At 52.8% G+C, this 14,729-nt stretch overlaps 1 protein-coding gene and 1 long non-coding RNA gene across 6 annotated transcripts; one reads left to right on the forward strand and one right to left on the reverse strand.

Moving 5' to 3' along the window:
- Positions 1–340: 340 nt before the first annotated feature.
- On the forward strand, positions 341–2,816 carry LOC120103048 (uncharacterized). Its single transcript, XR_005505145.2, has 3 exons — positions 341–464; positions 630–1,168; positions 1,944–2,816. It is a non-coding gene; the product is annotated as an uncharacterized LOC120103048 (long non-coding RNA).
- On the reverse strand, positions 593–14,707 carry Ccdc27 (coiled-coil domain containing 27). Of its 5 annotated transcripts, NM_001191063.1 has the most exons (12): positions 14,391–14,576; positions 13,650–13,776; positions 12,930–13,031; positions 11,754–11,908; positions 9,619–9,798; positions 8,911–9,003; positions 8,286–8,658; positions 7,994–8,124; positions 5,402–5,479; positions 4,933–5,145; positions 1,848–1,952; positions 596–811 (listed from the first exon to the last, which is right to left on the reverse strand). In NM_001191063.1, exons 1-12 carry the CDS (start codon positions 14,574–14,576, stop codon positions 689–691), a joined length of 1,866 nt encoding a protein of 621 aa, NP_001177992.1. In that variant the 3' UTR covers positions 596–688. The 5 variants fall into 5 exon arrangements, with proteins under 5 accessions (XP_038966672.1, XP_038966674.1, NP_001177992.1 ...); XM_039110744.2 differs by lacking the exon at positions 14,391–14,576 and having other exon boundaries at positions 593–811; positions 11,754–11,886; XM_039110746.2 differs by lacking the exons at positions 12,930–13,031; positions 13,650–13,776; positions 14,391–14,576 and adding an exon at positions 10,892–11,013 and having other exon boundaries at positions 593–811; positions 11,754–11,884.
- Between the last annotated feature and the right edge of the window lie 22 nt (positions 14,708–14,729).

Below are 14,729 nucleotides of genomic sequence, written 5' to 3' on the forward strand. Positions count from 1 at the left end.
CCAGCTTGCTGCAGAACCGTGCAAGCTACCCGAGAGGCCTGCAGAGGGCGCCAGGTCCTTCTCAACCTCGTAGAGTCGGACTGGAGCTCAGACTCAGCTCGATGCTCCCAGATGGAGCCTGGGTGCTCCCCAGATGAAGGACAGAGATGGCCCTCTACAACTTGTGGCACCCAGTGCGGGGGTGGGGAGGGGGTCTGCAGTAGCAGAAAGAGCGGGTGCGCAAGATGTGGGTGAAGAGCAGCAGGTGAGTGAGCTCTCTACGGAGCAGAGCACGTGGTACAGACTTCGTGACCCACAGACACCAGGAGCCCAAGGATTGGGAAGAATTGTCCTCAGCAGCTGTACCACCTCCTGCTCCCACCCTTTTTTCCAAAGGGGCCCCAGGAGTAGCAAGAGAATGGCCCAGCTGAAGTGTTTGATCTGAAGGAGGATGGGGGGACGCCCAGCCTCTGGCCCTCTACAAGGTGAAATCTGGGAGAGGGGCCTGGAGGTGTCGTTCTCCCTGCAGACAGGTCCAGGGGAGTGTGCAGTGGGAGGGGACATGACCTGGGTGCAGAGGAGGAGGTCCTGTAGGTACCAGAGAAGTAGATGAGACGGTGGCAACTCTAACGTTTAATTCTCTATCACAGAACTAACCACACAGGCTGGCTTTGCCAGCAGGGCCCTGGCCTCCGCTGGGTGTGCCGTATCACTTGGACAGCATCTTCTTGATCTTGCCGGGCAGGGAGACATCTGACTGTTGTAGCGGGGGCACCTTCACGCCCTTCTGCTTCAGCTGATTGTAGAAGTCACTTCTCTCCGAGATGATCCTCTGGACAAGAAAGTCAATGGGTGGCCTCTCAGCTCTCTCGCCACCCACCCCAGGACTTGCTACAAACCCATGTTAAAACAATGGCTGAGGGTTGGGGATTTAGCTCAGTGGTAGCGCGCTTGCCTAGTAAGCGCAAGGCCCTGGCTTCGGTCCTCAGCTCCGGAAAAAAAAACAAAAAAACAAAAAAAAAACAAAAAACAAACAAACAAACAAAAACAATGGCTGAGAGCTTTGCCTCTGTGGTGTGTGTCCCTGCCCCTTAGGTGCCTGCAGACCAGAAAGCTGTCTGATCTCATGCCATCCAGTCCCTCTCCAGCTCTGTCCTCATTCCTAACAGAGAGAGCTACTGGACCTCAGGTATCTTCTCTGTCCTGTCCACTTCCTTCCCCACCAGAGGGAGCAGTGACCCAGGCTCACTCTCCACGAGCCACTCTTCAGCGATCCCCAGAGCTCTGGTGCCCAATACCTTTAGGGTTGGCACTCCTATCCCTTTAAAAACCCTACAGTTCAGAGAAACGCACAGCCCTAGGATTAGCCCCAAAGGCTGGCGGACGGCGACTAGTCCAATCCACGGGCACTGAAGTCTACATTAATCTTGCTGCAGCCCCAGGCCTCTCTAAAGCTTCTGCTTTGGGGGATTCTAGGTCCATGGGAGTTGGCAAAGCTGAGGCTAAGAGGGAGGAATCTGGGACTCTGGCCCAGTAGCTTCTATGGAGGAGGCTCCATCAAAGAAGCTGAGCTGGGCAGACATTACCAGAATGCAGGCAGCCTGTTCCCCTCCCTATGCAGGGATGAGGGTTAGGGGCAGCTGAGTGCCCGTCCTCCACGAGGCTGCATCTCAGTTCTACATGCTACACCTATCCTCAGGGATGGCCTGATCCCCTTGGTTGACCAGGGGGAAAGGGCTGTCCTGGGGTTACAGTGCACGCAGGGCCTAGGCAGGATGAGAGCTGGGTTTCCAAACTGAGCCCAGGCCTCCCCTCCTCCCTCAGCCTGGGTTGGTGGGCAGTGTGGACACGGCTCGACTTCCCCTCACCTGCAGAGATTCCAGGATGTAGTTATCAGAGATTTCGGTGGACAAGCTCTTGGTCCCACTGACACTGAAGACAGCCTGTATGATCTTATTCCTTAGCTTCTCGAGCTGTGAACAAAGGTGAAAGGCACCCCACGCTGCTACAGAATGAGGCCTGGCCCTGCCATGAGGGAGCCCGTGGGCCAGGAAAGGATTTCTTGCTTCTGCGTGTCATAGCTGGAAATGGAGCTCACCTAAGAGCTAGGATGCTCTGGATCAGACCCCAGTTCCTTGGGTGGCCCCGCACCAAAGCACAGAAGCTTGAGCGTACCAACATGCTTCTTACACACACACACACACACACACACACACACGCACGCACGCACACACACACACACACACACACGCACACATGTGGAAATGAGGACTTCTCACATGCTAATGAGGGACGCTCTCCACCACCAAGATATATTCCCAGTCCTGTGCACGGCTTTAAAATGTCATTGCAGCTGCAGAGGTGGCTCCCCTGTGATTAAGAGCACTTGCAAAGGACATGAGTTCTGTTCCCAGCACCTGTATCTTCAGCTCCAGGAGAGCTGATGCCCTCTTCTGGCTTCTGAAGGGATATACATACAGACTCGCATACATACAAATAAAAATATTAAAAAAAAAATAAGAGTGGCAAACACACAGAATACATTTTTTTTCTTTTCTATTTTTCGGATCTGGGGACCAAACCCAGGGCCTTGCACTTGCTAGGCAAGCGCTCTACCACTGAGCTAAATCCCCAATCCCCACAGAATACATTTTTAAACCTCAGTTTCCAGCAGCCGCTGGAAGCCTCAGCCTCTTTTTTTGTTTGTTGGTTTGTTTTGCTTTCATTTATTTTATATGTATGGGAGTTTGGCCTGCTTGTTATGTCTGTGCACCAAATGCATGCAACGTTGCTGTTGATCTAAGGTCTTTTTTTTGTAAGATTTACCTATCTTTATTGCATGTCTATGAAGGGCGTGGCCAGCCTGTCTGTGCCAGAAGTGCCCTCTGAGGCCCTGGGGCCTCTGGAACTGGATGGATGCATGCTTGTGCACCACTGTGTGGGTGCTAAGAACTGGACTGGGGTCACCTGAAAGGGCAGCCTTAACTGCTGAGCCACTCTGCAGCCCCCGGAGACAGGGTCTGACGTAGCCCAGGCTGATCCAGAGCTCTCTTGGTAGCTGAGGCTAATGGACTCTGGATTGCTCACCTCTCGTGTCCTGATTGGGTTTCATTGGGTGCCCACTGCACATCAAGCACCATGCAAGGTTCCCAAGGGACCCAGAGCCTGCAGGCTCAGCCTTTGCTGCACAGTTGTTGCCTCTGGCTTGGAGGTAGCAGTCGCCTGGGGTATCCAGCCTCAGTTTCCCCTCTTGCAGGAGCTTCACCTATCAGCACTATGTCCTGCAGACAACTGAGTCAGAATTTTTGTCAGCCCAACACTACCAAGTCCACACGCACCGGCAAAGGATACGTGGCACACCTTCTCTGGGCCAGTGCTGTCCCTAGGACCACAATGGAATCAGAAGCAGTTTCCTAACAGACACCAGCTGGCCAGGAGGGATGACTGGAGCAGGACAGAGGCCGGAGATGGATTAAGCTACTTACCCCAGTACATGGGTGGGTGAGAGGGAGAGATCTGCACAAAGTCTGTGCCTGCATGCACACAGTCTTCCCCTCTACCTTCACTCTGGACTGCATAAGACCAGCTCTGAACTGAGTTTCTCACCCAGCCCGAATCCCTCACAAACACTTCCCTGTGCTGGGCTTAGGGCACTGCAGCAGCTCAAGACAGCAAGATCTGGGCCCAGTTCCCAAGCAAGCAGGTCTGGGTTGCCTGTCCTCTCTGCTCCAGCTCCCCCCCTCTAGCGGGGATGGTGAGACTATCTGCTCCACCCTCGAGGTTCAGGAACAATCAAGGAGGAAGGGTGGAAGGGATGTGGGTATCAGAGGATGAGGAGAGGAGCCGAGAAGCATTCCTCCGGCCGGCCGTGAACGGCCATTGCGTGTGTGGATGCACGGCTGCCATGGTCAGGCGCACAAGATCAAACCAGCTAAACACTCTCGCATAGACTGTGACAGAGCGAGGTGCCTCAGCAGGTAAGAGCCTGTCGTACGCCACAGAGGACCTGGGTTTGAGTCTGTCTAGTTACTCTTACTGCTGCTGCAGTAAGACTATGACCATGGCAACGTATAAAAGAAAGTGTTCATGTGACCACGGGGTTTACGGAGCTGACGTCCACGATGGTGGGCCAAGGGTCTACGGCAAACATACACAAGAGCTTACATCTTGACCCACGTGTAGGAGGCAGACAGGGAGACACTAGGGATGGCTTGAGTCTTTTGAAACCTTAAAGCCCATCCTCCTCCAACAAGGCCACACCCTCTAATCCTTCCCAAGTGATGTCCATCAACTGGGGACCAAGTATTTAAACCTATGAACCTGTAAGGGCCATTCTCACTCAAACCACCACAGATCACAGAATCTCAGCACCCATGGTGTGTGTGGGGCGGGGGGAGGGGGTGACACTGCCTGTACCTCCGACTTCTACAGAAATCTGAAACTTGTAGCCTCTGCAGGCATCTGCACTCACACCTCCCGATGCACACAGGCACATACACAGGATTTCCCTTTTAATTCCTGCGTGGAGCAGAATGGGCTCCTGAGCTCCTCCCTGGACCCCCGCTGAGGAACTATTGGCCGTTAATGATAGGTTGTCCATGCCCACAGACAATCACACGTGGGCAGTACCAACTGGACTCGGTGGGTTTTAAAAGAAATCAATTTAGAAAAGAGAGGAAAAAGCAGGAAGGGAGATATACTGGGGGGCAGGAGGGAGGCGGCAGGATGGATGGGGGGCAGGCATGGACCCAATCATGCTTCCTCCCACCTTTTTATGTAGCTGACCCCAAGACCCACTTTCTCCATAAACTTTCTCCCTTACCCTCTGTGTTTCCAGAATGTTCCATGAGGCTTCCCTCCCTCCTCCAGCGCTAGCCAGACACCAGCTCTACCCTGCCGTTGTGATCGGAGCCCTTGCCTGCTGGGCCCGTGATCTATGTGGACGGACATTACCCTGGCCTGGGTGGCCTCCAGGATCACATGAGTCTGCTGCTCTGCCTGTTGGATCATCTCATTCCGCATCTGCAGGTCATCGTTCAACTCCTTCCACCGCCTCAGGTGGTCCTTGTCTGTGTTGACCAGATTCTCCAGCTCCTTGGTTTGGGCGTTCAGCTCCTCGATGGTGTGCTCACTGTTCTCCAGCTCTGTCTTCAAGTCTGCTACTTTCTGGGGAGAACCCGGAGGGGTGGAGCATCAGTGGTCCTTACCGCTTCTTCCCAAAAGGTGGAGGCAACCTCTGGTCCCCACACCCAGCCCAGCTGTTGCCAGACCCCCAGAGTGGGTCCTGTTAAGTGAGGTGCTGTCCGGATGAAGAGACCCAACTCAACTGCGCAGATGCTCCAGCCTTATCTTGTTCATCATGGTAGCCCGGCCCATGAGAATGGTAGCCCAGCCCAGCCTTCCATGATGCCCGGGTTCTCACCTGTCGGAGGGTCAGGTTTTCCTTTTCAATGAGCCCCATTATTTCCTGATGCTTCTTTTCCTCCCGGAGGTTGGAGAACTGCAGGGCAGACAGTGGAGTCAGCCTGGATCCCAGGACCAGGGCAGATGAAGCACAGGCATCTGACCTGCCTCCCTGGCCCTCCCAGGGCTGAACACTATACTATGGGGTTCTGCCAGAAGGATTCGGAAGGAGAAAGAGGCCCAAGGGCACAGCGAGCTGAATGCTGGATGGTGTCCAACACTTCAGATCCAAGAAAGCCAGACTGTTCACAGGGAAGCCAAAGACAGTACTGTTCACACTCAGTGTCCTGTAGACATCAGGGAGGAATGGTGGTCAGTGGCCAGCTGTTACAGGAAGTAAAGAGTCTTGTATGCTGAATTGTGGACGCTCTCAGCCTCCTGCCTGTGGACCCAGAACCCAAGCAAGAAAACTTTACTTGTAACTAAGACACTCTTCCACCTCCCTAGCTTTCAAGGAACCTTGACTACCCCAAAGACTAGACAAGACTCTACAGAAACTCCAGGCAGCCACTCTGCCGGTCTTACAATGTAGTCACCTGCCTAGTCCCAGGGCATCGAGTTTAACAGAAATAATAGACACCATATTGGTCTGTGGGCATGACTGTAGGGAGGTTGTCTTGATGGTTAATTTACATGGGAAGGGCCAAGCCAAAAAGTGGACAGTTCCCTTCCCTGGCTGGGGCCCTGGACTATGCAGGAGTAAGCACGGCTTTCTGAGCTTTAAGCCAGCAAGGGTTCATTCATCCTCTCTGCTCCTAACTGTGGATTTCAGCTGCTTCTGGATCCAGCCTTGACGTTGCTGCCGTGGGGGATTGTGACCTGGATTCGCTCTCCTGGGAGCAAAACTGAAACTGTGATTCCCAAGGTGCTTTCTGTCAGGAGGTTGTGTCGGAGCGACAGAAAAGAGACTAGAGCAAAGACATGCACAGCGGTGCAAACAAAGACTGTAGAACGTAAGACACACGTCCTGGAAGCACGAAGCCTCTACAGTGTGCGACGACACACCAGGTTAATAAGCCACAACTTAGTGTGGGAGGAGAAGGACCGTTCCATTTAAGGGACAGGCCACTAAGAATTTGACCAGGCTCCATTGAGATAGATAACACAAAAATGGATTTTTTTTTCTTTTCTTATTCTTCTTTTTTTTTTTTTTTCTGGAGCTGGGGACCGAACCCAGGGCCTTGTGCTTGCTAGACAAGCGCTCTACCACTGAGCTAAATCCCCAACCCCTCTTTTTTTCTTTTTTTTCAAAGATTTATTCATTTTATTATATATATAAGTACACTGTAGCTGTCTTCAGATACACCAGAAGAGGGCATCGGATCCCATTACAGATGGTTGTGAGCCACCATGTGGTTGCTGGGAATTGAACTCAGGACCTCTGGAAGAGCAGTCAGTGCTCTTAACCACTGAGCCATCTCTCCAGCCCCCTCTTTTTTTCTTTTAAAAATTATTTTTATCTTTACTTCTTTGGGCAGGAGAGGTCACAAGGCAGGCAGACAGGGAAAGACAGGGAAAGAGTTGTGATTGGGGTGCATGATATCAAACTCCCAGAGAATCAAGAAAAATGTTAGGTAGGAAAAAATAGGGGTGTCAGGACACCTGTACAGAGACAGTATCTCACGGCTTTCCAACAGACAATCTTCAAGACACAGGGTTTTTAACCTTGGGCTTCCTATCGGCTTGTTTGTAAGCTACAAGAACAATCCCTTCACCTTCGTAGCAGAGTGGGATAAGGATTTCCCAACTGTGCTCAACCTGACGCTTATCAGTGTGTAGAATCAAGGCTTGTATTCCTGAAGCTTTACAGACACACTTCCTTTCTAAATGTTCTCTGAAGAAACATCAGGCCGTCATCAAGAAAAAGAAGAACCTGGGTGCAGAAGCTTACGGTCAGGATGCGAGCCCCAGTATTTGCTTAGTGAAACACAGTGTGTGTCTCAGGGAACAGCTACAGGGATGTACACAGACATGGCCCTCGCTCAAGTTGGGATGAGAGGAAACAAGGAAGTCAAAGGAAGAGGAGAGGGATAGCTGCCCGCAGAGGTTGGGTGAGGAACCAGGGAAAGAGGCAGACATTCACTGATGGCTCAATGAAGAGGACTCTTTGAGGAGCATTATCTGATGCCTTGGTGAAGTTTCCTGGAGAATTAGCTGGAAGACTTAGAAGCCCTTGTTGTGGGAGGGAGGTATATGAGAGGGAAGCACTTGTGGAGTAGCTTGGGAGGTAGAGAAACACCCATCTAATTCATGTTTTATCTTCGGGGCCCCATAGCTCAGCATCCTCTAAAAGTGGCATAGTTAGCCCCAACGCTCAAAGACCAGCGAATTTTTAGGAAGTGACCAGGGCTACCAGGGCACAGGACAAAGGGACACATATTCTAGACCAAAGGACAGCAGGGTTGTGGTTGTCCACAAACCCAGGTAGGAATCTTGGTTCTGCGGTTCCCAGGGATGGCCATGCTCCCCGAGCTCCTGGGCCCACTGGGCTCTGCTGGCTGTGTGCACCGAGACAGGCTTGGTACAGCCGCTGTGCGCATAGCCACACAACCTTGTCGGTCATGTCTTGTATCTGCTGCTTCCGTTCCCGGAGTTCCTTCACCAGGAGCTCATTCTCCGTGGTGACCTTTCGCAGCTGAGACTCTTGGAAGTCAGTGTGCCGCTGTAGAGATGTGATGGCCCCTAAGAATAAAGGAGCAGACGGGCAGGGCCGGAGAATGAGGACCAATGGTTAGCTCCCGGTGGAGAGGAAGCCACATTCCCCCTCCCCACCACCCTCCTCACTTGCAGAGTTGTCAGACAAGAGCGTCCACACCCCCACTGCAACAGCCCTTTGTCCCTACCTGTGGCCAGGGAATATTTGGACCTAGTTAATTCCAGCTCATTCTGGAAGTCCATCAACATGCGCTCATACTCCTCCAGCTGGGCCATCAGCTCCTCCTCGAAGGACTCCGTCATGGAGTAGGACTTCTTGGGGCGACGCTCCTCCTCCTCCCTCAGCTCCCACAATCCCTCTTCCTCGTCTACTGTTGACTCATCCTCCTCAGTTCCTTTTGTTTCCTCTTCCTCCTCCTCAGGGCTCACCTCCAGCAGAGTCCCTGTCTTGCTGTGGCTGGTCCTCTGCTTGGTGGGTGCAGCCTCCTCGGGCTGCCCCTCGGAGCTCTTTTCCTCTATGGTGCTCCCTGGCTCCTTGTTGCTTTCTGCCTCCTCCTGCATCTGGGAGGCAGAGAGAGAGAGAAGGGCCTTGGACACAGATGCCCCCAGGTAGCGGGGAGAGGTACCAACTCTAGGAAGCAACCCAGTGCCTTGGTCTCCTCCTATCAGGACACAACCGACCCGTGCTCTTGGTGGGGAGGGGCATTGAACTCATCCACTGCCCTCATCTGCACCAGTCTGCGGCCTCCTAGCACCCTTCCTCCCCTAACAGGATCAGAGAGGGAGAGCCTGGGGCTTCTGCTGGCTCCGTACTTGTATCCAACGCTGTAGTTCATCCTCCTCTTTGTATATGGTCTTCAGCATGCTCATCCGCCCCAATTTCAAGGGCGTCTCGAAGGACCGTTCCTATCAGATGCTGCTGTGAACCTCGGGCTCTCCGATTGCTTCCACAAAAGCCCTAGGTGAGGCGCCCCCCTCCATCCCCTCAGAGAGGAACATCTGTCTCTCCAAGTACAGGTGGGTGACCGTAGAGAAGAGTGAGGAATTGGTACTCTCCAGTGGCAACGGTCTGTGAAGGAGCAGCCCTGGGGGACAGTTAGGCTCTGGGGTCCCGCCAGACCATTTTTCAGCACACACTTGGCACCGTGATCATGTGTGGCTCTCCTGGATGCCCTGTCCTCTCATGCCTGAGTAAGAGCCCTTGTGGGGTATGGAGGGGAGGGGCAGTCCTGTTTGTTCTGCCTCAGTTACCTGCGTGGGCAGTTTCTCCCAAGGTCCCCAGGTACTGTCCACGACCTCCAGTCTCCTCCCTGCTCCCACTTGAGGTCTGCCCCCACCTAAGTGCAGGCTGGGTCATCAGGTATGAAAGATAACAAGTCTCAGACCAACCAGGAGACCATTTCTGACCCTATGGACCGCCTCACCCAGCCCTTGGCCGAGACCTGAAAGGACAGAGGTGGCAGAGCCTCTGCTCTGGGGGACACCTCAGTGCTTCTCTGGGGCGCCTGCCAGAAGGCTCACCATCCTGATGAAAGCCGAAGAGGGTTCTGTGGCTTTGCTTCTGAGGAGGCTTCTCAGCTGCTTCCTCAGAGCCTCCTTCTCCTTCTGGAGCATCAGGATCTCCTGATCTTTCTTCTGCATCTGGGTCTCCATCTCTGAGAAACGCTGCAGCTCCTCTCCCATCAGGAGCAGAGAGTGATCCTGAAGGGAAAGAGAGCAGCTCAGGATGCCCAAGACAGAGTTCTTAGACCAAGTTCTCAGCCCAGAGGAGGTTTATCTGTCCTAGAGAGAGGGAAGGGAGGGGAGGGAGGGGAGGGGAAGGAGGGAGGGGAGGGGAGGGAGGGGAGGGAGGGAGGGGAGGGAGGGGAGGGGAGGGAGAGAAGTAGGGAAGGGGAGAAGGAAGAAAGGAAAGGAAGAAATGAAGGAAAGAAAGAAGGAAAGGAAGGAAAGAAGGATGAAATGAAGGGAAGTAGGAAGGACAGAAGGAAAGAAGCAAGGAAGGGAGGAAGAATGGGAGCCAAGGAGCTGCTCAGCCAGTAAAGTACTTGAGTTTGCTTTCTGGAACCCACATAAAATAGATGTTGGGTTGGGGAGCTGTCTCAGTGGTTAAGAACACTGGTTGCTTTCCCAGAGGACCAGGGTTCTATTCTCAGCACCCACAGGATGGCTCACAGCCGTCTGTAACTCCGGTTCCAGGGGATCCACCTTCTTGACACTCCACAGGCACCGTACACAGAACGCAGACACACAGGCAGGCAAAAGGCTCGTACACACGAAAGTGGTTTATTAAAAAGAGTGAAAATGAAAACCTGTCTCTCAGGCTGGAGAGACGGCTCAGTGGGTAAGAGCACTGACTGCTCTTCCAGAGGTCCTGAGTTCAACTCCCAGCAACCACATGGTGGCTCACAACCATCTGTAATGAGATCCGATGCCCTCTTCTGGTGTGTCTGAAGGCAGCTACAGTGTACTTATATATAATAAATAAATAAACCTTTAAAAAAAAAAGGAAGAAAACCTGTCTCTACTAAGGCCAATAATGTAACATTAATTCAAATTTAAAAAAAAAAAAGGAGGGGGAGCACACTTATATCCTAGCACCTGGATGATGGACATGGGCAGATCCTTAGGGCCAGCCTAGTCTACTCAGTGAGAGATCCTGTCTGGAGAAACAAGGCAGACAGCACCCTCAGAGCAACACCCAAGGTCCTTTACACACGAGTGCACCTGCACATATGTGAGCAAACTCATGAATTTGAGTTGCCGATACAGTAGGCAATACATTTGAGAAACTCACCACGACCCGGAGCTAAGAGAAGGCCCATCACAGAGAAAGCAGCTGACCAGCGAGAGACACGACTGGACTCAGGCATGCCAGGAATGAGGAAGCCACAGAAGACGACAAGGGAAAACACCCATCTTGTAAAGAAATGGAGCCCGTGATTTATTAAAACCTGTCTGTGGTGTACGCGTGGAATCTCAACTCACTTGAGTGGCTGAAGCAGGAGGATGGTGAGTGAACTCAAGGCCGGCCTACGCTATAAAGTAGGATCAAAGCCAGCCCGAGTATATCGGTCTTAGAGCAAGAGGATGATAGAAGATGTTGGGGCTGTAAGCATACGCAAGACTCAGTTTAATCTCCAGAAAGCAAAACGGACAGATGGATTGGTGATAACCTAGAGTCTTCCAAAGCCTAGATTAAGTGCTTCTCATTTTTTTTTGTTTCTATAAAACAAGACTAGAGAAACCCAGATGCCAAATTCCAGCAAGCAAAGTCTCAGACAAATAAACTCTCAGAAGCATTTAAAAAAGAGAGAGAGAGAGATCCTACCAGTCCATGCTGGTTTGTACACAAACCTCTGGGTGTTTGCCGGCCTCTGTCTCTCAGATTGTTAGAACTCACTCTCACAGAGACTTCTGGGCTGAAGGTGCCCAGAATGGTTGGTGGCTACACACATTAATAAGTCTTAGAGTGCCACACACTGGGACAAGGAAGGAGGCACAGTGCATGGCCCTGGGCACGCGCCGTGGGGGTGGGAGGGAGGTGGCTGTCAATCACTGGGTTCCTAGCAGCAGAAGTAGGGTGTCAGGGAGTTGTGTTAAAGCCACAGTCAGACTGTGGGATGAGCAAGACAATGGGGGACATCCTGGGACCCTACCTTCTCATGGATGACTGAGATGTACCAAGGCATTCTCGTCCTCTGGGACTTCTTGACCATGGTGGGGCTGCCGATGGGACTCGTAACTGAGGGCTCGCTCCTCTTCCGTGGGTAGTTGAGCTCACAAGCACTCCTGCTGGATGGAAAGAACTTCCCTGTGGGGTAAGCAGAGGCCAGAGGACGGCTGGATTCTTCCCTGCGGTTCTGCTGTGAAATCTTCCCTAATAGTATCCGCCCTTGCCCACCCTCCATCAGAAGCCAGCATCTGTCCAGCAAGCTGGCTGTCTCCCGCTGCCAAATTAAAACCTATTTTTTAAAGATTTATTTTGTGTGTATATGAGTACACGGTCGCCACCACTGCCAAATTAAAATTTTTTTAAGATTTTTCTTTTTGTATGTACGCGAGTATACTGTAGCTGTCTTCAGACACACCAGAAGAGGGCATCGGATCCCACTACAGATGGTTGTGAGCCACCATGTGGTTGCTGGGAATTGATCTCGGGACCTCTGGGAGAACAGTCAGGGCTCTTAAGCGCCAAGCCATCTCCCCAGTCCCCAAATTAAAATCTTAATTCTACATAGGCACCAAAAGCCTATGTAGAAAGGACTGTGAGGCTGCCCCTGGGACCACCACATCTACCCACCGGCAACTAGCATATACTCAAACCACACCCCCACCTAGCACATACTCAGAGTCCGGGAATCAGGACAGGAGGCCATCTGCTACTGCCCTTGCTTAACCCATGACCCAGCCCTCTCGACCCCCCAGAATTCTGCTATAGACTTCGGGGCTCTTCACCTTCTCACTCTTGGAGAGAGTTGTTCACTACAGGTCTTTGCCTCAAATGACCGTGCCTATCTCACCTTCTGACAAATCCCAGCCTATGTCTCTGTTCAAGGAAGGGGTACCCTGGGGCCTAGAAGCCATTGGCACAGAGAAGACAGAGAATGCAGCCTCCGGCCGCAGTTCAGCCAAAGACAAGGAGCAGTGCTAGTGTCTTTCCCCAGAGAGAGTGGAGTCCTGCAGGCCTGGATCTGCATAACCTGTGTCTCAGAGCATTTGAGGGACAGGCAATCCGGGGAAGAATTCCAGACGGGCACAGCAGGTATTCCTAGGAGCAGCTTCCTTGCCCCAGGGCCCCAGCAGAGGCAGGCAGAGGCCTCGGGATCCCTTACCATCCACACTGGTGGCGGAGCCCAGCCTGCATAGGGGGTGGTCCTCACTCATCTTCCAAACTCCAGAGCTGGGAGAGGGAAGATCAACCATGGTGGCAGAACCTGGAATGGGAGAGGTGCCAAGAGATGACAAGATGTCCTCCCTGTCCCTGGATCTCTGCAGCAGAGGCTACCATGGGGTCTTTAGACAAGTGAGTCCTCCCATGGAGGCCTGAGCCTGAGTCGTGGGCTCCATCAAAACACAGACTCTGTCTCTTGCCCATCTGATCACAATGTAGCCTCTGAGCAGACCAAAGGTGGCGCCCAGTGACAGGATGTAGATCAGAGCCTGCAAGCCTGGGGTCCTGGGACTCCTCAGCTTACCCCCAACAATCCCACAGTTCCCTTTGCTGGGGACCAGAGCTTCACAGTCAAGTCTCCAAGCTGGTGATGGGGACACAGAGCAAAAGCAGGTCAGGGAGCCCAGGTCAGTGGCCTTGACTCTGACCAGCCTTGCAACAACAAAATGGGAAGGTATAATCGCTAAGGGGATAAAACTGTTTCTCTTGAGTCTCTCCTTCAGGTGGGTCATCCCCTAGCCTCAGCATAGGTCTCAGAAAGTCTTTGCTCCCATGGGATATCTCAGAACCATGACCAGTAGGTCCTTACAGGCTGAAGAGTTTCGGGAGGCAGCAAGTTTCTCCAGGCACTCTTGGTGGTACAGGGCAGGGGAGGTCTTACCCACATGAGACACGGACGTAGTCCTGGTACTGAACTGGGGACATCCAGGCCGCATGAGGAAGGCCCTTCTCATGTCCTCCATTTCGGACACAAAGCCATTATGTTTGGAGAACTTCTTGATCTGGTCCTGGAAGGAGGAGAAGTGAGAGCAGATGCTTGGGTGTGCCTTCAGTATGGCTGCAGGGGCCCTGTCTAGGCTGTGGCTCGTGGCAATGTTCCGCTCCTTTCCTGGCCAGTTGGAAAGCTCACCAGGAGCCCCATGTTAGAGACAACGCTTGGCTGCATTTTCAGCACCCAATTGGGAAGTCATGGAGCCTGATGTCACCGTCCCTGGCTCCCCTGGTGAATGGTGGGTTCAGGTGACTCTTGCCTCTGGGCTTCTCACCCTTTTACCTTCCTCTCTGACCTTCTTCAGGACAGATTGGGTCTCTTTGCTCAGTTCGGGTTGACTTCCTCCTTTGAGATTGGCTGTCCAGACCAAGATCTTCAGAGGAGGAAGCCAATTACTCCATAGAGCTACCTCCCTGACGGGTCCTTCAGGAAGCAGGGCAAGGGCAGTCAGGGCTCTACCCCACCAGAAGCTGCAGTCCTCGGGCCTCCTGGGCTCTGTGTGGCAGCTTGCCACCAAGCCTGTACCAAGTTCTGCTGGCTGACAGCTCCCTTGGTCCTTTGGCAAAAGGAGGAGCAGCCAGCTCTGTGGTGGCCATAGCCAGTAGTTTGGCATCCCACCCAACCCCTTACCTCTTTGCAGTAGAAACATCCAACAGCCTGGGTTGATTTGCTGAGGCTTTGAGGGGTATTCTGTGGTTTCTTCTCTGAGTTCTTTACGCCCCAGCTCCGGCTGGCTATGCTCTGGAGCGCCATCAGGCCCTTGTTGATCTTTGGGGAGGTTGAGCTGCATTCCTGAGGTAAGCTCTCCTGCTTCATCGAGAAGACAGAACCAAAGTCCTTGACTAACCTGTGCGCAGCTCCACGTATTGGGGGAGGAAGCCAATCTTAGCTTGACTTTTCAGAGCGGTCCAAGCAAGAAAAGACTGGCTTCCAAAGCTCCCGGGAGCAGTGTGTGGCATCACAGATGTC

This window comes from Rattus norvegicus, chromosome 5 (genome assembly GCF_036323735.1).
Source record: "Rattus norvegicus strain BN/NHsdMcwi chromosome 5, GRCr8, whole genome shotgun sequence".
NCBI classification, from domain to species: domain Eukaryota; kingdom Metazoa; phylum Chordata; class Mammalia; order Rodentia; family Muridae; genus Rattus; species Rattus norvegicus.